This window comes from Camellia sinensis, chromosome 12 (genome assembly GCF_055761805.1).
Source record: "Camellia sinensis isolate YWXY chromosome 12, ASM5576180v1, whole genome shotgun sequence".
NCBI lineage: Eukaryota > Viridiplantae > Streptophyta > Magnoliopsida > Ericales > Theaceae > Camellia > Camellia sinensis.
Window position 1 is genome coordinate 126,822,780 of NC_138972.1, and position 27,098 is coordinate 126,849,877.

The 27,098-nt window shown below is 32.8% G+C and overlaps 1 protein-coding gene across 1 annotated transcript; it reads right to left on the reverse strand.

The window, feature by feature from the left end:
* Positions 1 to 13,753: 13,753 nt before the first annotated feature.
* On the reverse strand, positions 13,754 to 24,534 carry LOC114302338 (linoleate 13S-lipoxygenase 2-1, chloroplastic-like). Its single transcript, XM_082899832.1, has 9 exons — positions 24,044 to 24,534; positions 19,823 to 20,091; positions 17,775 to 18,012; positions 17,178 to 17,498; positions 16,389 to 16,474; positions 16,025 to 16,135; positions 15,530 to 15,831; positions 14,956 to 15,222; positions 13,754 to 14,826 (listed from the first exon to the last, which is right to left on the reverse strand). The coding sequence occupies exons 1-9, from the start codon at positions 24,390 to 24,392 to the stop codon at positions 14,067 to 14,069; spliced, it is 2,703 nt and encodes a 900-aa protein (XP_082755958.1). The 5' UTR covers positions 24,393 to 24,534; the 3' UTR covers positions 13,754 to 14,066.
* Between the last annotated feature and the right edge of the window lie 2,564 nt (positions 24,535 to 27,098).

Sequence of the window (27,098 nt, forward strand, 5' to 3'; positions counted from 1 at the left end):
AAGTGGTTTCAAGTCATTTGTTTGCCTAAGTGTGAAATTGAGGTTTCATACTTAATGGTTTAATCCCTTAGAGGGTTCATTACCAACGGTATGAGACTTCTTTCATACATAAAGCAACTTGTGTTTTAAGCCTTCTTTTTATTAGAGGACTTTAATTCACCTTTTGGACTTAATTTGATTAAAGAATGGTTGGTAAGTTAAAAAGAGTAATCAAAACTTGGGATTAAAAGTGAACAAGATAATAACTTGTGTGTTGTGTGTTCAATCGGACGTTAATTGAACACAAGAAAAATTAGGACATTTCATACTCAAAGTGATGAAATGTGTCAACTTTCCTAGGTCTCCATTGCCCTTGATCTTACATGATAGGGTGATGGTTCTTGTGTGTCTCACTTTGCATTTATTGAACTTGCACATTTTGAGTCACAAGTCATCATGCAATGAAATTGCTTGAGTTGGTGGTTTGTGGCTGAAGTTCACAACTCCTTGGATTTGTTCATGAAAATGAGGGGTGTGTTATATAAAAAATTTGTGGAAATACCCTCTTTTTGCTCTGTTTGTCCTCTGTTGCAGTGAGATGAACCAGTGCATTAGTGGTCGGCAGAGCACCATTGATGGCTGGCAAGCCACTTCCATGGCTGGCAGGTGGCCGGCAAGCTTTACCAGTGGCCGACTGGCAACTGATGCAAACCTCAGTAGAATGTTGGTAAGGTGTAGCAAAATTGTTCTGGAAGTGTTCAATTGTGCAAACAGAGGCTTCCAAGAGCGAAGCGGAGGTCTTTTCGGGTGGAAACCGAGCATGCGCATGCATATCTTTCATTTCCTGATGCGGAACAGCAATTAGCTTAGTCTAGTTACTTAATTTAATTATTAGTTGTAATTGTTTCGTAATTATGTAATTAGTTAGTTAACTAATTAGTTCATTTGTTGTTGTAAAAATTAGTTAATTAGTTTAGCTAGTTATTTATTTTGTTTGTAGTAATTAGCTTAATTAGCTTAGCTTAATTGCTAATTAGCTTAGTTGCTAATTAGCTTAGCTTTTATTCATTCGGACTCTCTTTTGGGAGGGCGTAATGTAATAATGTGCATGTCTTCCAATCCCACGTCTTTCTCCCTTTTATTTTTTAGCTTTTGATGGTTAGATTAGGGGCCTGTTTCAATTAGCATACCTTATGCTTACACCCATTCATCTTGTCTTGCATGCACCGAGGCTCGGTGCATCATTCAAACTTCATTGTCATTTCAAATACTTCATTGAATACGTGCTTAAACCGCATGTCTTGAATTATTTCATATGCCATATTAGTAGCCGAGCCTAGTAATTGCATATTGCATGTGTTGCATTAGACATCTTGTATAGTTAGGAATCATGCATATTTTTCTAACTCTTTTGTTTCTTCTTAGCTTGGAGTACTATGTGAGTTTTTAGTGCTTTAGCATACTTGTATGAGGTGAGTAATTGCTATGACTAGCATGCTTTCCATGAGGCTAAATGCTTATTTGATAAACTGCTTGAATGCCTGTGGATAAAGACTTGTTGTCTGAATTGGAACGATTCAATAAATGTTTGTTTAAGCCCACTATGTCTAGTGGCAAATTCACAGTTTTAAGACTTTGTTGAGTGGAAAATTCACAAACTTTAAGCCCACTTAAGGTGGCAAATTCAAACCCTTTTCACAAAGCAAACATGAAATTGAATTATTCCAATTTGAGCAAACTAGTCTATACTTACTTGTGCGCATCACATAGTAAAGCTAGTCTGATAACCGGAACAAGAGCATGTAATGTACATAAAAAATCATATCATGATTAGTAGAGGCTGATCTTTGATCGGGCAAGCGGGGGTCCTCAATTCATGACCTTCCCCACCCATACCTAAGTTCCCAAGCCGAGGCAACTTTGGTGATGACAGACACATGGCCTTTGACACAAGTCATGGGTTTCCTAGATTTTCTCAAAAAAATATATTTAGGTGGCGCCTCTATATCTGGCAAAGCAGTCCATTTTTGGCATTTTTGATCTTAAAATCAATTTTTCAAAAGATTTGCCAGCTTTGGACTCTTTGATGTTTATTAGTTTCACATTGCACTTGTGAGATTAGATTCAGAACCGCGGGAGTTCGAATTGTAGGGTTTATTTTGACCTTCTGAAAGGGGACGCGAAAAAGGCAAGTCACAGCAAAGGAAGTTAGCAACTAGCAACCTCTGCGTCACAACCCCAACACCCCTGCTTCAAAATAACCTCACCACCAATAGGTGACTCTACACAGATAGGGGATGTTAACTGAGCCAACTCTAATCCCAAAACCGATGCAAATGCAGACGAGATAAATGAATAGGATACACCCGTATCAATTAACACATTAGCAACTGAATTGCAAAACAAGAAGGTACCTCTCACTACCGAAGGCGCTGGTACTAGATCTAGCACGGTAACAGCATACACACGAATTGTAGGTCTCTGCTCAACCTGCTCATCCCTTAGAGCATAAACCTGATGCACTGACTAAGCCGAAGAGGCTCCCTGATTGGCCCTCGAGTCCCGTGCTGACTATGCCGGTTGATAGCTTTGTGTGTGTCTCAAACCAGACGCACCGAGTGTGCCACCCAATTAAAGACAAAATCTCTTCATGTGTCCCACCTACCCACACTAATAACAAGTGAGCGACTGCCCTCTCCCCTGACTCTGGCTTTGAGAACGAGCCGAAGACGATGTCAACCGTTGCCCTTCTCCTCTCTGCGGGCAAATTGGAGACTTGTGGCCCAACTGGCCACACTTGCAATAAGTGACATCTCCTTAGCCACCTCTCCCAAAACCCGAACTCAGTACTAAAAAAGTGGACCTCGGCTGTGCTCCCTGGGATGGCTATGGGTTAGAACCCCTCTGTCTCTTACTATCCTCCTGAATATCCTGACTCCTCCTAGAGCCCTCCATCCTCTCCTCTTTCATCTACATCATGGTCTCAAGATAAGCAGCCGCCTCCACAAGGCGTCCATAATCCCTAATCATTGACCCGGCCACTTTGAACATTAGCCCAGTCCTCAATCTCTTCTCGAACTCTAAACAATAACAGTGGGAGGCAAAAACTTGTCCTGAAAGGCGTTGACAAAAGCCTCTCAAGTCACCCCAATGTGCCCACGCACATACTTCCACCACTAACCCGCATCTCCCTTCAGCTGGAAGAATGCCAAGGTCACTCACAAATGCTCGTCCTCGATGCCAAGCATTTCAAACATTTTCACTATTTGCTCCAGCCACTCATCTGCCTTCAGTGGCTCCTTAGGATCACCCACAAACTCATCCGGATTCGACTGAAAAAACTCCTGCTTTAAGAAAGACAGCCCTGCCTTAGCCACTTGGGCCTGGACTTGATTCTCAACTTTGAGAATGTCCATAAACTCCTGTAATGCTCCGGCCATTTCGCAGGCTAAGGTGCCCATAGCCTGCTGACTAACTGGTTCGGCGACATTAGCCTAGCCAACCCCTTTTTCCTGTGCCAGAATTTCATCCGGTAGAGGCACCTCATGCCTCTTAGGCCTACCACGCCTACTACCACTACGTCCACGTCCTGACATCCTAATGAAGGTAACAAAAAATATTAGCACATTTACAAATGTGTCGAAGCTAACTCACTCACGTCCTAAAGCAGTGAACAATAATAATTCACTCCACATAAGCACATAGTCACGTAAATACATACGAATTTCATTCACGAATAATGACCGTCCCACGGCGTTGCCAGAGTTCTAATTAGAAACAGCAGTAATCAAGTGCTCTTCTAATAGGACTTCTAGAAACCCATACACTTAATCAACATCCTAGAAATTAAATCCCATATCCATGTAATCACATAAGCATGTTATCATGCAAACACACCGTACACACTAAAGTCTTTGTCAAGCGAGACAAACCCATTGTGGTACTAACCACTTCCCATGTACCCAAAGTATTCAATAAAATAAGAAGCTTTCATTAATCAAAGTTAATTTACAAAGGGTGACACATGCGATATACATTCATAAATCGTTCATCTTGAATCTACAACATGTGTCACAAGATGAAATAAGAAATGAAAGCTAAACAAATATTCATATGCCTTAATGGCTTACATCTTTCCAAGACCGTGCTTGGCTACAACAAAAAGAGTCAAAAGCTCAATACAAATAAAACCCTAAACTTGTACAAAAGGGTAAATACAAAATGAACAAAAGTGAGCATTTAGCTCCACAATCCTCCCAAGCTAAGTCCTTGGTGGAGGCATATCACCAGCACCTGAAAATGATTTTTCCCAAGTAAGGTGAGCCAAAGCCCAGTAGAAACAATCTAACACAATATACGAATCTAAACAAAGATATAAGTATGAAATGCTTATACAATGCCCATGATGAACTCATTCGTATTATTATAAAAGTCATAATGTGATAGGTTTCGTATCTCAAGCCATTTTATTTTAATTCGTTTCATGACAATTCATTTCACCTCAATTCATGAGTCGAGTCCATTATTATCCAGACAACCCAACTGAGGCTACAATTCAGTGGTACTCTAACCAATACAATCATTACACAAACACTTCAAGTTTGCCATTTTACAAAAATTTCGTCTACGGGTACGTGCAGTTTTCGGGACATTCATCTTGGACACTCATACCAACTTAATTCAATGGAGTCCATCCCCTTTCTTCTCCCAAACATGGAGTACATCCCTTTTCTCCTCCCAAACATCATACATATACAGTGTATTAAAACACAATCATGTTTAGTTTCAATTCACCTAATCCTTATGCAATTTCTACAACAATCATAGCTATCCTCTATCGATAGCCCAAAACAGATATTTCTAAACAGATATACAATCTCCAAAATAGATAAACTATCCAAATTTTCATAGATGAGAGATAATAAGTATCCAACTCCACCATTTACATAAACATCTTTCCAATTTCACTTTCCCCATACCAATTCCATTATTTAAACTAAACAATTATTTGAAACATTTTAGGGCAAAACTCTATTTTCTTCCAAATCCAATCCATGTATCAAAATCAACACATTTAACACAACACATCCTCATATCTACACCCATAACCATTTTCAATACTTTCATTTGAAAACCCCTCTTTTGATTTTAAACCAAAACCCTAGGTTTGTCTAAAATCCTCCAAATCCCAACATCATTTACACAATCAACAAATAACTAAGTTAAAAATCATAGGATAGTGTAGAAAGTCCCTACCTCAAAGTTAGAAGGCGAGTAAGCAAGGAGAAAACTGTAAAGACGCCGAAACACTTTTGTTCAAATCAAAATGGAGCTCTGGAGATGCTCTACCTTTTTCCTAAAGACACTAGGGTAGAAAAACCAATGGATCTAGGTGAAAATGTTGAGAGAGTGTGAGTTTTAGAGAGAGAGACTCAAGATCTAGGGTTTTGAAATATTTTAGAGTGAGAAAGTGATGAAAAGGTGATGTAAAAAGTGGTTGTTACAAACTAATATACGCACAGTCCACTTGAGCGCGAGAGTTGACGCTCGAGCGTCACACACAATAAGTTGTTCCACTCGAGCGCAGAATGTGCACTCCCAGTAGTTTTGCAGACAATAGATAATCGCTCGAGCACATGAAAGGCCGCTCAAGCGCCACCTGCTTGAGCGTAGAAAATGCCGCTCAAGTGTAGAACACACTCTCGCAATAGTTTTGCAAACCTGCAAAAGTACTGAGAGTTCACAAAGCCCGCTTGAGCCCAATAAGTACCACTCGAGCAGAGGAGCAAAATTTTGAACAACAAAAGTTTGGAAACTAAGTAACCAACCTGTTCCAAACACAACCACAACAATCCAAAAGCCAAATTTAAAGGGATACAAGGGAAGCATGGTGTGAACAACATAATCCATCCTCATATCTATACCCATAACCATTTTCAATACTTTCATTTGAAAACCCCTCTTTTGATTTTAAACAAAAACCGTAGGTTTGTCTAAAATCCTCCAAATCCCAACATCATTTACACAATCAACAAATAACTAAGTTAAAAATCATAGGAGAATGTAGAAAGTCCCTCCCTCAAAGTTAGAAGGCGAGTAAGCAAGGAGAAAACTTCAAAGACGCCGAAACCAACTTTTATTCAGATCAAAATGGAGCTCTTGAGATGCTCTACCTTTTTTCCAAAAATACTAGGGTAGAGAAACCAACAGATCTAGGTGAAAATATAGAGAGAGTGTGAGTTTTAGAGAGAGAAAGAGACTCAAGATCTAGGGTTTTATAAAAAGTGAGGAACTGATATACGCACAGTTCGCTCGAACGCAAGAGTTGATGCTCGAACGTCAAACACAATAAGTTATTCCACTCGAGCACACGAAGTGACGCTCGAGCACTGAATACACACTCCTAGTAATTTTGCAGACAATCGCTCAAGCTCAAGAAAGGCCGCTTGAGCGCCACTCACTTGAGCATAGAACACACTATACTAGTAGTTTTGCAGACCTGCAAAATTACTGAGAGTTCACAAAGCTCGCTCGAGCACAAGAAGTGTCGTTCAACAGAATGAGCAAAATTCTAGGCAACAAAAGTTTGGAAAACTAAGCAACTAACCTATTCCAAATACAATCACAACAATCCAACAAGCAAATTTAAGGGGATACAAAGGAAGCAAGGTGTGAACAACAATATGAAATCATGAAACCCGAATCCGAGATGCAACAAGGGTCGGGTTAAAAACTGAAATCACTATTATAAATTACACATTCTCCAAGTCATTCACGTCATTCTCATCCTATAAATATTACATTCATGCAATGATGCAACTCATCATTTTTTTTACTTCTGTCTTTTTTTCTTTCTTTTTTTTTGCATTTCATATTTTATGTATCATTTGTCCCTCTACTCTTTACTGACCATTATTTATTTTTTTGCTTGTAACCATTTTTTTGTTGGAAAATATTATTACACTAGAATTTTTAATCAAATTTTTACCCTAAAATGACGTGATGATGTCATTTGTATAATAGAAAACATGACAATAAACTCTTTATTATAAATATTTAGAGTCATCTTGTCTGGTAGGATTTAAAAAAATTAGTTTTTTTTTTTTTAAGTTCATTAAAGATGAAAAAAAAAAGGTTATTAAAGAAGAGATTGTTAAACTAGTCATTATATGAGTGAAGCGCCTAGTGAATCTGTAGTTTCGTATTGTTGTTTCGTTGTTGCTCCTCGTTTTGGTAATTCCTTTTTTTGAATTCCTTCTTGATTTTAGTTGAAAGGTCTAGACATGATCATACTGGTTGTAGCCTTCCTTGATCTATTGTATTTGATACTTGTATTAAATTTTTTACATGCCATGCTTATGCAGTTTCTTTAACTTTCATCCTTCTTGAAATTCGCATTCTGTTAGATTCCAGTATGACTACTAAATTTTAATATTCGAGAGAACCCTCTACAGTGATGTGCAAACTATAACTCTGCTGATAGCCACATAACATCGCATCTTCCCTGCAGTTATGACATCCTTGCTTCACATTTGCATTTCTGTCTGGACAAGAATGAAAAGAGAATTTCAATGATTTATGTTTTTCTCATATGATAGACACTTTGTTTTGTTGTTAAGGGGCTCTGTGTCGAAGGGGAGTTTCATGGATTCTTGGTAATTATCATTTTTCCTTGTCTGGGGTGTTGTTTCAAGGATTCCTGGTTAGTGTTGAGGAAATTTTGACACAGACCCAAGATGATATGACACAAACATGTCCAATCCAACCTGACATAATTTGTCCCTATTACTTGTTTCCTTTTGGTCTTTTGTGAGGATGAGTACAATTGCATGTTGAGGCATTTTAGTAACTAGGACTAGGAAAGAGAGCTTCATGTACAATGAATTGGTGTTATATTTTGGTTCATGAATGTATGTTCAAAATATTTGCAAAATAGGAAAAATACAATTAAGGACCAAGATAAGAAGAAAGGTTGGAGATTTGCCTCGCATATGCAGATGATAAGAAGATTTTCAGGTAACACCCATGATGTCTTCCCTTAGCCTTTATGATTTAAAGATTATTGATGGATACTACTTGCAGAATTTAGGGCTGGAACAAGTTGATATGTTTCGTTGTGAATTTTAGGAAGATTGTATGTTTAAGGTTTATATGCAGCTATGTAGAATTCAGTTGCAGGTTTATTGAGGTGGTCAAGTGATCTAAATTTTTTTGATAAATTCCAATGCAAAACTTGAATGATCACCTTGAGATTGGACAGCCTTGGATGACTTTGAACAGTACTGCCTATAACTGGAACTCATTCTAGTTTTTGGAAAATTTCCTACCTTTATTCTCCTTTTGGTTCATTTTTCTTTCTTCTTTTTTTTTCGGTTTTCCCTTCCAAAGTATAGTTTATATCTATAGCCCACTCACTACAAAAAAGTAAAATTTTAGAGACCAAAATTATTTTTTAGGGACTAAATATTTTTGTTGCGAAAAGTGTCATTGTTATATTTTTAGCAATGAAAATTGAGCATTAGTGATGAATTATTATCCTTTTGGGATCAATTTTTTGTCTAAAAAAATAAACCCTTTTGAGACCAAATTATTTTGTCCTTAATAGTCTATTTATTAGTGACATTTTCAAAATTTTGTCTCTAAAAACCTTATTTTTGACTTTTCGGAACGACCTTTTAGCGACTATCCTCATGACGGTAGAAATTAGTCGCTAAATGTCTTTTCACTACGAGAAACGTTGGCTATAACAATATTTTTTTGACAAACGTTGTGAAAGACACGTTAAACACACATTAAATTAAAATACACCCGTTAAACACTTGTTTCACTTTATAACAGTGCTCCGTCTCCTCATTTCTCTTTCCGTCTCTATCATTCTCTCTCTATCGTTTTCTCTCTCCGTCCTTGATCTAGAGTTTTCTCCGTCTCTCCTCATGCTTCTTGAGAGATTCACCAATTCGATTATGATTACTTGGTCAGATTTAATTCTAAATCCATCGATTCTGGAATCGATTTGGTTGAAATTTCTTGAAAATTTTTGTTTTTCTTGATTCTAATTCTGATGATTTTGCAAAGGACGATGGACCGGTTGAGTTGCACGAATGCGAGGTTACAAGACTGAGGAGTGAAAAAGGATCGAGATCATGGATCAGGATTGAGACAGGGATCAGGACCGAGACCGATTGAGCCGAAGCAAGAGGAGGAGACGAGATCATGAATACTGGGTTTCTGGTAATCCTCCTAAGGTCTAGCCCTCCCGTTGCTACCGCTCCTCAGGTCTCGTCATCTCTCTCTCTCTCTCTCTCTCTCTCTCTCTCTCTCTCTCTCTCTCTCTCTCTCTCTCTATTACTCCTTCAGATCTGGTCTCAAACACATGACTCGCTGTCTTCCTCGCTCTTCGATATTGGATTTCGAAATTTCTTATTCAATAACATATGTTTCAGATATGAGATTTCTCATTCAAAAATATGTTTGAGATTTGAAATTTCTTATTCAAAAACATATGTTTCAGATCTGAGATTTCTCATTCAAAAATACATGTTTAAGGTTTGAAATTTCTCATTCAAAAATATTTGTTTGAGATTTGAATTTTTTCATTCAAAACAATATCCTTGATTTTTTTTTTCTTTAAATGGTTTGATAATGCTTCCCTTAGGAACTTGTCGTGGTCAGTTTTGGTTTCATTTTCTTCTTGGTATGGCAAATTCTATAACTTTTCCACTGAAATATTTGGTATCTATGTGCATTGCAGGTACGCACAAGCTCTCTCTATTGAACATGGAAGGTTGCCCTGTTACTGCAATATGCTCGGACTCTCTTGCAGGTTCACTTTTACCTTTTCTTCTCCTCTGAGCCATCGCCATTGTAGTTATGTTACTGGATATTGTGATAAATATTGCATTTTGAGAGAAGGGTATGTGGTATGGAACAAGAAATATTTCATGAGTATCATTTTTTTTATGGTTTAAACTTAAGAAAATATCTTGATAAAGGTAACTCAAAGATATGATTTTGGATTTGTAGGAGACTAGCAGTTTATTGCAAATCTAGGATTTCCATTTGAAAATTTAAACATTTTGTGGGTCAAAGCACGATAAAAATATTTGGAAGTGTAATGCATCGGATTAATGAGAAAATGAAAAAAAAAATTACTTTCTCAATAATGTTTTCTATTTGGAAGCTGACTTTTGATTTTCAAAGGAGTTGATTGTTAATTTTTTTGATTTTCTGCTTAAATGTTTTTTAACTGGGCGTAGTAAATGCTAGTGATGAATGAAGGATTTCTTGTGATATACTATGATTAATAATAGTATAAGTTATTCATGTTTGGTATTAATCTGATTGCCATTTGTTCTATACATGCAGCTATTCCTACCCTGCTATATTTGAACCTAAGCAGATGTAATTTGTCTGATGATGGGAGTGAAAAGTTTTCAGGTAGGTTACATGTAAAATTTACTTTGTATCCTTCCTGGTTTAAGAATAATGGACTGTCTTTTAAATTAAGATACATACTCCACTTTCTAATAGCACCAGGAAAACATTGAAAGCAATCTTCACAACAAAAAGTAACCTTTTTCATGTCATGTTTTCTGCAGGGCTACGGAATCTGAAAGTACTAAACTTGGGATTCAATGATATCTCAGATGCTTATTTGGTACACATGAGAGGTGGTTTTTCCTTCTTATATTTATGCAAGTTCAATAACAATATAAAAAATTAGGGCAAAAATTATAGAGTTTCTCACTTCTGACGAAGATACCCAAGAGAGATAATAAATGGGTCTTGTGCAACAACTCACAGTTGTACTTAGGGAATGGGTATTCCTCTAGCCGTTGAATATACAATATGTAGAATTTTCCCCCCTTGTTTCTCAAAATCCATTCTTGTGGGTTTGCCTTCCGATGTGATTATTTTTGACAGGTCATTAAATCAAATTATCAAAAGCATAGTATGCAGAATTCATTTGGGGTTCACTAAAAATTTTCTCATAGAGACTTCTCATTTCATGCAACAATGCATTATGTTGCTACATAGCTGGTTTTTGCCATTATTTGATATTGTGTTCATTACAAAAGAGTGCGAGTCTTTACTTTTTGCGAAGTTTTTGTCATTTATACAGTTTTTCTTTTGCTTCAAGCAGGTTTAACGAATTTAGAGAGCTTAAACCTGGATTCATGTAGGATTGATGATAAAGGCCTGGTTAATTTGACAGGTCATTGTTCACTAAGTTCCCTTTATTTAATTTTCTTATCATGTTTATTTTTATTTTTAACATTTTCACTAGGTTCCTTTAACTGAAAATTACATTTGTTTCCATTGTAGTATGACTACTCCAAATGTACGATTTATGACACAAAAGAACTCTGCTTGTCTATGAGTGATTGTCAGTGCCATTAAATATCATTGGTCTAGGAATCATTTGTTCTTTCTAATAAACTGATTTTATTTTCACCTCTTTTCTATCATTTTTCAGTTCATCCAGAAAGTTGGAATCCGATGTGGTCTGTATCAAGGTAATACATTGTCATTGATGAAAATACAGATGTCATTGTTTGTAACCATTTAATCTAGCGTCTGATGCTGACTAGGGTTTGTATGTCTTAAATGTAGCATACTTACTGGCCTTCTCTCATTCATGGTGAGATTCTGAACTCTCTAGTATTCTATGGCTATTGTCTGCTAACTATACAGGATAGATACACATAACTAGATGTAATTGATCTCTAATATATGCCCCATTTTGAAAGGGCAAAAATTAGATTGTATTGTTTTCTTAAATTGATATCTACTGAGACATGTATGTTCTCTCCAGATGAAAAATTTTAGCTAGAAGACAACTTCCTCCTGAATGCCACCCTGAACTTCATACAGATTATGATGGTCCTTCTCAGTTAGTATTGATCTTTTACCCTTTTCTTGTTCCAATCATCAAGTTCAAGTAGTCTAAGAAGACATGTTGCAATGTCATTGATTCAACACCGTCTCCCTGTTGAAAGAAATGGCCATGAACTACAGCCCGTGTCGCCTACAAGTTACAGTAGCTCAATGGAGGTAATACACTATTCATTTCTGTAAATAATCTCGTATCTTTTCTAATAAAACGCATTGTTTTTAATGAAACGTATCTATTTTAAAAATCTATCATTAACAACTATATGAATTATTGGCTGCTCAAGGACCTCTTTGCTTGTCTTCTCATGGTGATATAGCCTTCCATTCCCTTTATATGTTGCAAAATGCTGACAAATTATTTTATTAGTTTGCTTAGGCTATTCTAATTACATTGTTGCATTGTTAGTGCTTCTAAGAAAACTAGAATTGATCTTCACAAGTAATAATAAACAACTACTTTATTTTAATATTTATTGTTTCTACATAATTAATGTGTTCTTGCATTAATAACATATTTTTTTTACCTTTTAACAAGTTCAGGTGGTGCTCTCCATACTCGAACTGTCTGTAATCTCTCTTATGAGTAAATATTTATGTGATGAACGCGAAGTTTTTTGAATGTGGGTGCTTACAGGTCGTGGAGGTGAGAGTTTTAAACCTGGATTGCGATTAATGTGCTTACTTTATTATTGGCAATTATTATAATTTGCTAACTTTTATTTATTTATTTATTTATTTATTTTGGGTTAGTTTCTCTATTTTTTTATGACTGATTCCAGTGTCTTTCTGTAGGAGCATTGGCCAGCTAGTTCCTTGAAATAAACATTGGCCCATGAATGAGTTATCCAATATTTTAATGGTTTTATTAACATTTTTTGGGGGTATGGTATGTTGTTAAATATAAACAGGTAGGAAATTTTACAATGTTCTTCTGTTGTTTGTCAAATGTGAAATTGTTGCCATCTAGAAAAGGAATTAAACTTGTTTGGTTTAATTTTATTTATGTGCTTCTATATAAGAATCCTTAACTTTTAGATTTGATCTTATTTAGCTAATAGTGCAATTTGGCAATTGAATCTTTATTTTGCTTGTTTTTTTTTTTTTTTTTTTTTTTTTAGAAGCATTATTTTGCAGAAATGAAAGTTATTTATATTTTTTTCTTTCTATAAACAGCAGTGGTATTTTTTTAAAAAATAATAATGAGAAAGAATGGCGTTTTTGAAAAAATGTCACTAAATGTTGTCATATAGTGCTATTTTTTTAAAAAAAAAAAAAAAAAAGAGGAGAAAAGATGGCATTTTTTAAAAAACTTCACTAAATATCGTCATATGACGTCAACATTTAACTGTGACGGTTTTCACATAACGGATGTATGAGAATTTACGGCGTTTTAAAAAGCGCCAGCTAAAGTCATTAGTGACGTTTAATAAACGTCATATACCTAAGACGGCGGCCGTTTCTGCGACGAAAGTTATAAACGCCACTTTATCCTTTAACGGCGTTTTTAAGGCTTATAGTGGCGTTTTTTAAACGTCACTAATGCCAAAAATTCCTGCAGTGTTTACAACAAAATTTTTACTTTTAGAGATCAAAAAAATTAGTCTCTAAAACTCTTATATGTTGTAGTGACTCTTAAAGGTATAAGGAAGGGAGTTGCTGGCTAGGACAAGTGAATCTGTAGCAGGTGGCATAGATAGGGACTATGAAGCTCAGATTAGGGTTGATTTGGCCGATTGATAGGATTTGGGAATTGAAAGGGGTCTATTTGGGACGTGAATAGTAACTTATATTTTCTTGTGAAACGGGATGAGAGGAAGAATTTGAAGAGCTTCACCCTTGCAAGTTTAAGGAAAAACCAAATTAACATTAATCTATAAAATTCTCATAAACTCGACTTTATTGAATAACAAGATTAAATTGATATCATTACACTGTCATATTTCAAATATTAACGTTAATCTAAAAATTCTCACAAACTAAACTTTATTGAATACCAAGATTACATTGATATCATTACAGTCATATTTCAAATAGTAACTCGGCAATTCTTTTATCTTTAGTCTTGCAAAATGATTGATTGCAATTCTCACTGTTAATCTCTTAGCCCACTCCCTCGTCTGCTCAAAATGTCTCATTTTAGTTGTAGGTTACATCCAAACCAATTAGTTGTTCTCAACTCCATTGATGAGTTCTCAAATTGAGATGCTATTAGGAACTCCCTTTCCTGTCACTCCAGGCTCCGAAAACGGCTTCAGAAGCTCATAAGGCACCACCCCAGCTCCAACCCTATTCTTCAAACTCAAGTTTGCATTTCTATCGTCAATCACTCCTTCAAGCTCCTTCAACTTCCCATTAAACCTCTCAAACGCTGCCTTCACAACCGGATTCTCAGTCCATGTTGGCTCCATCTCTTTCCCTATATACTCCTCGTCCACCGAATGATTTGACAAAACATCCAAAACTGCCATAACTATGGTAGCTTGAATCTGCGAAGGAAAGCTCATCAACAGTTCTACCTCCGGCTTGTTCAGGAAATTCTTCAACTCTTGCTCCGATGGATCTTCTGTCGGTATTTTCCTCCTGGCAATGGTTGGCCTGTTCGGGAAATAACCTGCGAAAGCATATTGGCCAAAGTTGACTGCAGAGTGGTGACCGGAGGCTACCCAGATCATGGTTGTGAGAATGCCGATGAGGTCCTCAGGGGTTTTCAGAACCGGCCACCACGGATCGTCCTTTTTGTCTTGGTGACCGACTGTTCGGATCTCTGTCCACCATGATTGAAGCTCTTCGTCGGACTTTATGAAGCTTGGATCTGGGTAATAGTGTTTGACATAGTCTGTAACCCACTGTTTGATGGCATCCCAGAGAACAAGACCATCATTGGCAAAAGGGTAGTCCTCTATTGTTAGCTTTAGGCCATGAGGAGAGGTTGGATCTTCCACAGCCATTCCCCTAACATTTTAGCAAAACAAAAAAGTTAGCAGAAGATTTCGGCCCCTATTGGGGATGTATCAGAATCAAAATACTAAAAATTTGATGTAAATGAAACAACTCTGTTTTTAGTTAAGTAAAGTAAATTACCTGCTAATTAAGTCAGCTGGAAGAGCCTGGTGGTCGAACCGCCATTGTTGATCGTAGGCAACAGAGCTAAGCTCCATGCTATACTTGGCAGGGGAGAAAGATGTCTCGATGATCCCTTTGGCATTGATGAGAGCTTCACGAGCGAGAGCATTGATCTCCATCGTGTACCGGAAATGAGGGTGCAGTAGTCTGTAAATGGGGTGCATCGCGCTCAGTTGCCTGTTGCTCGCTATTATGTATGGCTCTGTCGCACAGTGTGTTCTTAACCTGCAAAACTCAATCGCAATGAATACAGTACTACTAACACATCTGTACATATGCATACTACTCCATATATTACTATAAGATTGTGTTCAGTTCAAGAATTCAAGAGGAGATTTGTGGAAGAAAAGAAAAGAAAAGAAAAAAAAAAAAAAAAAGATGTAATGCCTCGGCTCGGGAACTTGGGTACGATTGGGGAAGGTCACTTCGTGAGCACCCCGCTCGCCCGGTCATAGACCGGCCTCTACTAACCATGATATAGATGGTGCAAGACTGAATCAGAATTGAGAAATGGGTAGTAGAGTTTACTAACCAGTGACTAACAAGCTGGTGATAGCCAGAGTCATGAGCAAGAACATGAGTCTTAGCAAGCCTCCAAAGCCAGCAACCTGTAGCATCCCATGTTGGAGTGAACACTTGCTTCCACTCAGCCTTACCGTCCATGGGCGGCCGAGTTAACTCAATCGCCAACGGCCTCAACGTGCCATTTGGTGTCAGGAAGAACAAGGTCCTGGATCCATAGAGTGTAGTCCCTTCTATCTCTCTCACTTTCTTCACATATGGTAAGAGCAAGTCATGGTAATCCAGCATGAATAGCTTCTTTTGTTGCAATGCCTGCACACATACATTCATTCATATCACCAAATTTGACACCTTAAAAAAAATATAGATAAAAAAAATCACGAAAACAAATTATGTGACGACGTTATGAATTTGCGGGGTGTATTTATAATTTACTCAATTAAAAATTCTATATGTTTTTTTTTTGGGGGGTGAATTTGCATGGCATTATTATTAATAATAATACCTCTTCAAGGGTGATCATGCCTTTGATCTCTCGCTCAATAAGATCTTTGGTAATAGCAGATTCGGGAGCCCCATAGATCTTAGGGTCAAGTTTACTCCTCAATGGCCATTCCTGCATTTAATCAAATCAAATCAAATACTTACCTAATTCTTTGGAAAATTGCCACACATGATACTTTCAAAAATTATTACAATTTCATGGTAAAATTAATAATTTTAATAATTAATATTTATAAAATTTATTATTTATTTATAATTATTTTTTAGACTTTAAACTGAATTGAAATTTTCCCTAATTCTTTTAGCATTGGGTTGCCTTTTGTTGTCTAATTAGTTAGTTAAATACTGTTAAAATATCATCGTACCTTGACCAATTGTATGCTATATGGGTTCAGACCAGCCAACGTTTGTCGGGAGAATTCCTCGTCCCTAAACCACGAAAATTTGTCTTCTGCAATTCCCAATAATAATATTAAATAAAACAAAGAGAAATTTTGTCAGATCTTTTTATAGCGACTGATTTATATATATTGAAATTTTGGATTTCAGATAAACACAATAGGACAAAAAATACATATGGATAAATAAGATTTTATATAATTTATCAGTGCGATCTATTTGAAAAAAATAATAATAATAATATCAGGTCATATAATTATGTATTTGATTTTATAATCAGTTTATGACGCTGTTTTACATCCAGTTAAAAGAAATCACCTTTTTTTATAAACTTTTTGCTTCGAGTGATTTATTTATTTAAAAAAGTGTCAAATTATTATTATTTTTGAATCTAAAAATTAAAAAATAAATCAAAAAAATTCAAGACAAAAGAAATTTGTTTTTTATTTTGTTTTGTCTTTAACAAACTTTCTTTCCTTTTTATTTATTTATTTTTACTTTTTCTGATTTATCTAATTGAGTAGTAGTTCTAAAAGTTTAAAATAATTCACTTTTAAAAAAAATTAATCCCAAATCACTTGTTCATATACTACCCATATATATTTTAATACCGTTATAAATTTTTAAAAAAACATGGTTGATTGCAGGTTTTTAGGGATTGTTTACAAAAAGATGTACAGAAAAGTAGAGAGATGATGTGATGAAAAAAAGATAAAAAGTGTGTACTTATTTGGGATTGCCAAACTTGGCCTTACTTTCTACGAGTGCAGGGGTCTCAAAGCGCAAGATGGCTTCTTCAGTATCACTAATGAACTTGACAAGTCTGGGAAGTAGATCTGTCAAAAATCCTTTGTTCTGGAGTGGTGGAAGGTTTACTCCTTCATTGAACAGTGAATCTATAGCTGTGAAGTATGGAAATCCAAGGTCTGTGTCAACAATGGCGGTCTGCAGAGACGGAACCAGTGCGTGCAACACTGAGTATACAGTTTTTGCTGAGAATGTAAGTTGTTTCACCTCTGAGAACTTCTCGTCCCTCGGCACATAAACGGTTGAACTTCTTGACTCTGATAATGGATCTGCAAAGGTTGACGATTAAAGAAGATATGAGATGTTTTAATAAACTACTATCTCATTAGGTTTGAAAAGTGAATATAACTTTTAGACTAGAATAGCACTGCGTATTCCATTGAAAATGATATATGGAAATGATATTTTTTATCCAATTTTCTTTTATAAGTAGTTACAAAGATAGTGAGTAAGATTGGTGATGAAATTTTATTAACTTAGAATTGTAATATAAAATTAATGAAATGAATATATTCTCATTTAATTAATGGCTACATCATTTGTACCTGTCTTGCATCGAGATCGACCTGTTCTGCAACGTCTAGGATATGGATGCTTTTTACCACCAAGTACAGGTCTCTTTAATTCGGAATTACTATCTGGATCACCAATATCATTATAAACATCGTAATCATAAATTCTATCATGTGTCTTGCGCTCTCCTTGCCCATCTCCTTGTAGATTTTCTAACTCTTTCTTTCTAAGCCTCTTCAATCCACTTGGTGTTTGACCTGGCAAGTATGACTGCTCTTATAAAACACAAAAAAATGAGTTACACAACACTTCCAAGAATATATATATATATATAAATAGATAATTATAAAAAAATCTTACTAATAAATTCTATAAAATCTTATTCATTAATATATGTTTGTGTCTAATTTTTATAAGCTCAACTCCCATTGTTTTTTTTTTTTTCTTCTTCTTAAGAATGTGAATAAATGACCCGAATAGAAGAGCAAGTTATTCAAGTTTAACTTGAAAACTTAATTGTTAGATCTCAAAATATGTTTAAATTTGTCTTATTTATTTTTCGAGCTAATGTCTAACAAACTTTGATCTAAGTCAAATTCGTGTCATTTGATTTTTTTTATAATGTATACTACGAGTTAGTCAAATAACTTGGTTCATTTTTTAAGACTGGCTACGAATGAACATTATTTAGGATTTGATATGCCGGTTAAAAATGTTATGTAGACAGAAATGTCAAAATTGAAAATTAGAAAATCTATGTATAATACGACTCTTACATTATTTTTTATTTTTTATTTTTTGATGAGAGACTCTTACATTGATTATTGGATAAATTATATACACCCCTGAGGTTCAATTAAAATATAAATCGCTCACTGTGGTTTTAAAAATTACATTTTACCCTTTAAAATTTCTAATTTCATAATAAATCGTCTCTTTTATTAATAAATCATCAAGTTAATTAATAGTTTTTAATTATGTTAAAAATATGTTTCAATTAATAATTTAGATAATTTTATTATTATATAGAAGAGAAATTATTAATTCTATTTTTTCAGTTTATTCTGTTAAATAAAAAATTCTAACAAAGAGGTATTTGTAATTTTTTAAATTATAAAGAACAATATATATTTAAGCAAATCTCAAGAGATGTATTTATAATTTATCATTGTTTATTCTGTGGTGTTTTAAGAAATTAGTAAAAAATTGACTTTTTGATTTTTTTAAATCTATTGTCTTTTTGTGAGTAAAAAATGTGAGAAGAGAAGTGGCGTACCCCAAAATAAATAAAAATTAAAAATTGAACCCCTTTTTTTTCCCAAAAAACTTTTTAAAAATTTTATGATTTTTTTTTTTTTTTGGTGCATAGTGGATGCCACGTGGAGGTGAGAGCGCGATGTCAATTCGAAAATGAAATATGGATACAAATCAACAATGAACCACCCACAAATTGTATCATACAATGGAACTGTACGATAATGACGGTAATATTGGTATGGACCACCAACATCAGCAACGTTGGGATTAGTGGTTTTTGTTCAATAAGGTTCACTACTAGTCAATAGATTTTTTTTTTTTTTTTTTTGGATTTCAGTGGTAATGTTGACAATAATATTTAAGAAAAATTACAAAAAAATAAAAATAAATAAAGATTTGATTTTTGTAATAAAATAAATATTAAATTTTTAATTTTATTAATTTAAACTATGCGGTTTATAATATTTTGATTGGTTTTTAATCTAATCCATTTGTTTACTTTGTTAAGTATAATTGATAGAAAAATAATATTTTAGACATTTTATGTATACTTATATTGAGTTTAATGATTAAAGTATTTTTTTGTCAATTTATTTAACGAAAATAGACAAATGATTTGGATTGAAAATAAATTAATAAAATTATTTAATTACAAGGGTGAAACCCTAATTTATTTATTTATTTTTGTAGTTTCTCCTAATATCTACTTCAATTTTAATTGGAACAGTTGGATTATAAACTTTATTAACGCGACTTGCTATGATAAAAAAGGAAAGTAAAACAAAATTATAACAGAGAAACTAAACTCGGGTTTGCTATTTACCTTGTTGGTGAAGAAAATTCTCTTCTCAGGATTATCAAACTTTGAAGCAACCCATGAATTGCATGTAACACAAACAGGGCCATTAGGGAATCCATCAAAGGCTATGTTCTTGAGATACATCTCCTTGTGATGTTCATTCTCAACTAACACAGCTCCAATCTCTCCAAACTCTTCTGCAACTTTAAAATTCAATTCGTATTTCACTTCATTCTCATCTTGGCTCATCCGATGCGCATACCCTTTTATTGTTTCTTTCTCTAATCCAGTCTCTGATCAAGATCATATGAGTAAAGCATACATCTAATTAGAAATTTCTTGTAGGTTTTTAAGGTTATTTGAAAACAAATGAAGAACGATAATAATTTGTACAAAAAGAACGAAAATATATGCACTGTGTTTGGTTTCAGTTTCAGCTTTGTTTAGTTGTAGTTTTGTAGCCTTTTTTTTATGGCAACAGCTAATATATATATATATGAAATTATGTGTGATGTATTGAATGGCAACAGCTAATATATATATATATATATTTTTTTTTTTATTTTTTTTTTTTTTTTGAATTCTTTGTCTTTAGGTCCTGCTAGTCTAGGATGATTTAAAAAAAAAATTAAAAATCTATATTTCTTTTATGAAAGACAAAAAGAAATTTTAAAGTTTTTTTTTTCGGCTTTAGTGAATTTTTATTTAATTTTATTTATAAATATTTAGAGTCATCTTCTCTGGTAGGATCTAAAAAAATGAGCTTTTATTTATTTATTTTTTTAAAGTTCATTAAAGATGTAAAAAAATAATAAATAATAAATTGTTAAAGAAGAGATTGCTAAACTAGTTATTATATGTTATAAGAAAAATACTAAAAGCGAATTTGGTGAAAATAAATACTAAAAATTGTTTTTGAATTTTCAAAATTATTTTTACAAATAAAATAAAATGAAATGAAATGCTTAAGTATTTTTTTTTTAAAAAAATTCAAATTAATTGTTAATATTAAAAAAAATCCTGAAAACAATATGAGATAGTTGCAAATAGGATTGCAAGTAAACAGAATCGTTCGTGAACAGATTCAAACTCGGCTCGATAAGAATTCGTTCGAACTCATTTTGTTAAATTTATTTTGTGTTCGAGTTAAAATTTTAATATAAACAAGTTCAAATATATTAAAATTCAACTCGTTAACTGGCTCGTTTAACATTTATTATTTGTATATTAAATAATATAAAAATATGTATAAAAAATAAAATAAATATGTTATTATATATTTAAAAATATAAATATAAATAATAGTTAACTATAGATAATACATTTATATAATAGTGGTGGTAGATATTATTATTTTTGTAAAATATTGACTTTTATTTTTGAGTATGCTTATATATATGTTGTATATATAATTGTATAATTTAAATTTTAATTGTCACTTTAATCTCATTAATAAGTATAAATTTATAATTTTTTAATTCGTTAATGCTGCTGAATAGATTCGAACTCGAGTCAAGTTTAAACTAACTCGACTAAAGTTTAACTCGTTAAATTTTTATCGAGATCGAGCTTAATGTCAAATTCAAATTTATTAAAATCTTAATATATAATTTTAAACATACTAACACAATTAGGCGCAAATCATTTATCGTCCTAATTGCAAATGTCAGACTTCAGCTATCTGGTAATATGTCAGAATTAATTTTGGTTGGTGCACGTAGGGGTCCATTTCCATACGGCACCAAAGATATTCAATTCGGAACAATTTATAAAAGTTAAAAAGTTAAAAAATTAATAAAAAATTTAAAAAATTTATACTATTTGAAAAAGTTTGTAGAGAAGTTTAGAAGGTAAAATTATTATTTTATCTTTTAAATTTAACTATTTAAAAGTTAAAAGTCAATAAAGATAGAAGGATCATTTTGATTTTATTAAAATATTTTATTACATAATTTTTCGTAAAAAATTAAAATTTATCCCAAATATACATTTTTTTTCTTTATTTTTTTAGCTAAAAAATTAAAAAACACACGTATATATAGCACATGGCAGACAACTTGTGGGAATCTTTTAGGTCCCGTTTATTTCACTGAATATAAAATGGAGGATATAATATGATGTGGGATTTAGTCAGGATATATAATGAATAGGATATAGGTATTGGATAGTATATCCCCAAGTCATATTTGTTGACCTGATATATAAGATTGGATATATGTTATGCATGTTTGTTTTACAAAATATATTGTGGGATATAACAAATAATTTCCAAGATTGCTCTCATAATATTATATTATATTATATTATATTAAATTAAATAATATTATATTATATTAATTCAAAATTTATATTAAATTATATTATATTAAATTAAATTCAATAAAATTATATTAAATTAAATTAAATTAAATAATATTATATTATATTAAATTCAAAATTTGTATTAAATTAAATAATATTATATTAAATTCAATTCAATTCAATAATATTTATATTAAATTAAATTCAATAATTAAATTAAATTAAATTAAATTAAATTAAATTAAATAATATTATATTATATTAAATTTAATTTAATAATTATATTATATTAAATTCAAAATTTATATTAAATTATATTATATTAAATTAAATTAAATTAAATAATATTATATTATATTATATTATATTCAATAATATTTATATTATATTAAATTCAATAATATTAAATTCAATTCAATAATTATATTATATTAAATTCAAAAAATATATTAAATTATATTATGTTAGATAGACAAAAGGGTAAATTGGACTTTTTACATCATATCCCAACCTAGGGGATATGATATAATGGGGGGGTGGTATTGTATATCCTCCACTTTTGGGGGATATACAATCCCACCGGATATTAAATCCCTTTCAAAAAAAAATTGCAAACATGGGATATATGGATCCCACTTGATATAATATCAAATCCTAATCTTCATATCTCCCAATCAAACAGGGCCTTATAGTACTAGCTAATACATAATATATGTTGATAAAAATTAAAAAAGAAGAAGTTAAACAATATAAAATAATTCTTTTGTGGTTCAGTTGGGTTCCCAAATCCGGCTTTTAGACCAATAGGAATTGGTTTGATGGATAAGACTTTCGAATTTCTCGCTCAAGGGCTTAGGTTTGAATCTCTATAGTTCTTTATTGGAGTTAAATATACTCTTTAGCACTTGGAGGACGCGATAGCCTAAGTTTCAACCCCAATATAAGGGCAGTGGGATTCCTTACAAATATACTATAAGTGCTAAGGGATAACACTCCTTGACAAATAGGTTAGTATAACCTAAATGCATATCCATTTTTTTAATCAAAAAAAAAATCGGCCTTTTAGGAATCTTTATTATGATTCTACATAATTTCTTTAACATATGTTTATTTTATTTTTTGCTAATAAATTGTTCAAAAAATTCTCAAAGGGAAAGACTACAAATTTTTTTTTTCAAAAGATTAAAGTTCTGTTTGGTTTGATTTTTCATAAACTATTTTTAGATGAGTTTTCGTTTATTTTTATTTTTTATATATATTTTAATCAATTCTTTGTACTTTTTAAATTTACCTCATCAAGATGAATTTAAAAAGTAAAATAAATTGGCTAAAAATAGGCAAAAAATTTGAACAAAAAACTATATGCATTTTTGTTCAGATTTTTGTTTGTTTTAGTGAATTTTTTTTTTCATATTTCAGCTATTTTTTTTTTTAGATGCATCTAATCTTGATGTACCTACAAAATATTCTTTTAGGATATTAAAATATTAAAAAAATCAATAAAGACAAACAAAAACCCTTTAAAAATAATTTCTGAGAATTATAACCAAACAAAGGCAAGTCATTACAAAATTGGCCTAACAATTAATCTCGTTTCGCATGCAGTGTAACGAACAGATTAAGGAAATAAGGTGTTCGAAGACTAGAAAAATAGTAAAACCACAATACAAAGTGCACGATAACAAAGACAAAACGGATACAAGACTAAATCCATGATCTCTTCAAACGAATTCTGATAATCGATTAGTTCACTAGTTATCGAAAAAGCTTAAATTAATAGAAAATGAGCCCAACAATACACTGGGATTACTGCAGATCCCATATTAGTTTTGAATTCTTTTAGATGTTTTTTTATCTCATATTTATACTCTCTACCGATTATAGTGGATTTACCTGTCTCACTCAACACAATATCTATATATATATATATATGTAAATACTTACTGGGATCAAGGTCAGCGCTAACAAGCTCCAACAGGATTGATTTACCAAACAAATCAGTTATATCATCGAGTCCACGGTCCAACCCAAGGTTCGACAACAACCCACCAACGGCCACTTGAACTGTCACAACAGTTTTAACACTTGTGATTGTAGTCTGATCTGAAGAGGTTGATGATGATGATGATATAGCTTTAATGGTGGTACTATGATTACTATTAACGTAGCGAAAGCAAACATTTTGTTTTCGCAGCGAAGACTGTTTTGGTCGGAGCAGCGAAGAGATAAACGGCTTCCGCCAGGGGAGTAGGTTTAGGACAGGGTGAGAATGGTGCGTTTGAGTCTGCAACATGTTTTTTTTTTTTTTTTTTTTTTCTTTTTTTGGTTATGGATTGGTTTATGTGTGGTTCTCAAGGAAGCACATATAGAAAGGACTATGATGGTGATGATGAGGCAGAGAGGCTCTCCTTTATATAGAATTTTTAATGAGATACGCGTTATTTGACTTGTATTTTGAGATATTATCCTAAAAATAATTTATTAAAAAAATTTAAAATTTTATTTGGTTGTATATTTTAAAAATAATTTTGGAGTTTGGGATAATTTTTTTTTTTTTTTTTAATTGAATTGATGAGAGAAAAAATTATTGAGAATGGAAAAGGAGAAAAAAAAAAATGTTTGATTGACGTATAGTAGAAAAAAAAATTTAACCAAATATATTTTTGATTTTTTTTTGTTTAAAAAATGTTTTTTGAAAAATAAATCAAACATTCCCATAGTTTTCATGAGTACATTGCTTGGTACATATCTATTGAGTTTACTGCATGTGGAAAATATTATTATAAACTTGAAAATAACATTTTCAAATAAATCCAAATGGGTAGCAGTACTATTTGGACATTAGACATCCAGGCAAGTGAGGAAATTATATTTTATGGATGAGAAATCTAATAGTTTGGTAATGTCATTGTACGATTTGAATAATTCCAGAATCTTATCTTATCTACAAAACGAAAAGCACATTTAAGTGTTTAATTTAATCTTTTCATAGATTACTACGAAGAAGTGGGGATTCGATTCCTTTTCATTTAGAAGATGGATTCCACCAATCAGAGCTTTCCTCCACACTTTAATTTATCCATATCATTTCATATATACATCTCTTGTGGATTTCAATTTGTACACACACTAATAATTCAAATTGTCTACCTTATAAATTTTATAATAAAAGTTATTTATACAAAAAATTAATTTTATCAAATATTTATAAATATAAAAATAAATTACATTTTATTTCATAAAATAAATGATTATAAACTTAAACTATTCATTTTATCAAACAAAATGCCATTTGTTTGTTTGTTTATAATTGTTCGATGAAACTGATTTTTTATGTGAATAACTTTTATCATGAGCCTACGAAGTAGACGATTCAGATCATTTGTATATGTTCAAATTGGAGCCTATAAAAGGGATATGGAATGGTATAGAAAGATGATGTTGGAACAATCTTCTGTGTACAATAAAAAATTGAAACTAAATTAAACAAAATAAAATAAATAATTTACAGAATTTATTTTATCGAACCAAATGAATAATAAAAGATCAAGTCGAGTGTGTGACACTCTGTTCTTAAGACAGATTCGTCATGCTACGATGCTTACGGTTAAGTGGCGTCTATCTCTCAGGATAGAATAATCTTCACAAATTTGTAATAACACTCCAAACAAATTTGTACGGCAAACAAAACCTTGTGTTCTATACTCTCTTTAATTTTCCTGAAAATTAATATGGAGAATTTTATGCAAACAGCGCAAGAAATGGAAGAGAACTGTTTTTTTTCTGGATGATTTTCAAACTATTTCAGGTCTACCAAATGCTGGAAATGAATATGAATTTATAGGCAATTGGTGATAGATTGAACAGGTGCGAACAAGTATGAAACACACCTACACAGATTTAATTTTTGAAATGAACAGATGCAACCAGTGGCCCCGTTTGGTAGAGCTGTGGAAAAGTGATTATAACTTATAGCCTAACAGCTTATAACTTATAACTGTGAATATAAGCTGATTTTTTACTTATAAATTAAACTTATTCTCCCCCACTCAAAGAATAAGTTAAAAAAACTATAAGCTGTATTATTAAGCTGAACCAAACACATCAAAACAACTTAAATTAAGTTAAAAGCTGAAATAAGCTGAAACTAAGCCCTACCAAACAGGGCCAGTGTTGAACAAATTAATTGTTGCAGTTACAGAAACTGCTGAAACTGTCTAGGCAGACTTCAAATCTGAATCTATCAGAAATTCAAGCTGTCCGAGTGCAACAGATTCAAGACCTGTTTGGACTGTTTTAAATTGTTGTGGAATTGATCTGAAAGAGACACAATTTATGGACAAAATTTTTTAATTCAAATTCAAATTACAAAATTTAAATTAATTCCCGCAAGAAATTTTAGAAAAAATTTGTTTAAATTTTTTCTAAAAAATTAATGTTAGAACCGACCTAACCCACAACTCACACCCGTGCCCGGTACGGCTCTGCTCGGCCGAACAGGCGGCGGTGGCAGCACGCGCGCTTGTGTAGTGGTTTGAGCTAAAGTTCATTTTGTTCATAACTCCTCCCTTCTACAAACTTAGGGTGCCCCTTGGGGCCCAACCCAAATGTTGCCATCTAAAACTTATATACATACATAAGTTCTCTTCAAGTTTCAATATGGGACAAGTCTTTCAAAGAAACCCACATTTAATTCTTTAAATGTTCAATTCCACGAACCCAAAAACGACGTAAAGTTCTCATTCACTCATAAATGGTTTTGACAAGCTGTCTTCACCATGTGACTTGCCACGCGGCAAGGAACACGTCACTTCTTCGGACCCACCCCAAAAAACAAGTGGACCCTACTCAAATTTGGGCTCAAAGTTTGCCCAAAATAAGCCTTATAAAACCAAATTTTCCAACAATCCCCCATATGAATAGAATTTGACGGAGAGAAAATTCAACAACATAATCTAATTACAGAGAGTACAAAATTGGAAATATTCTGCAAAGGATA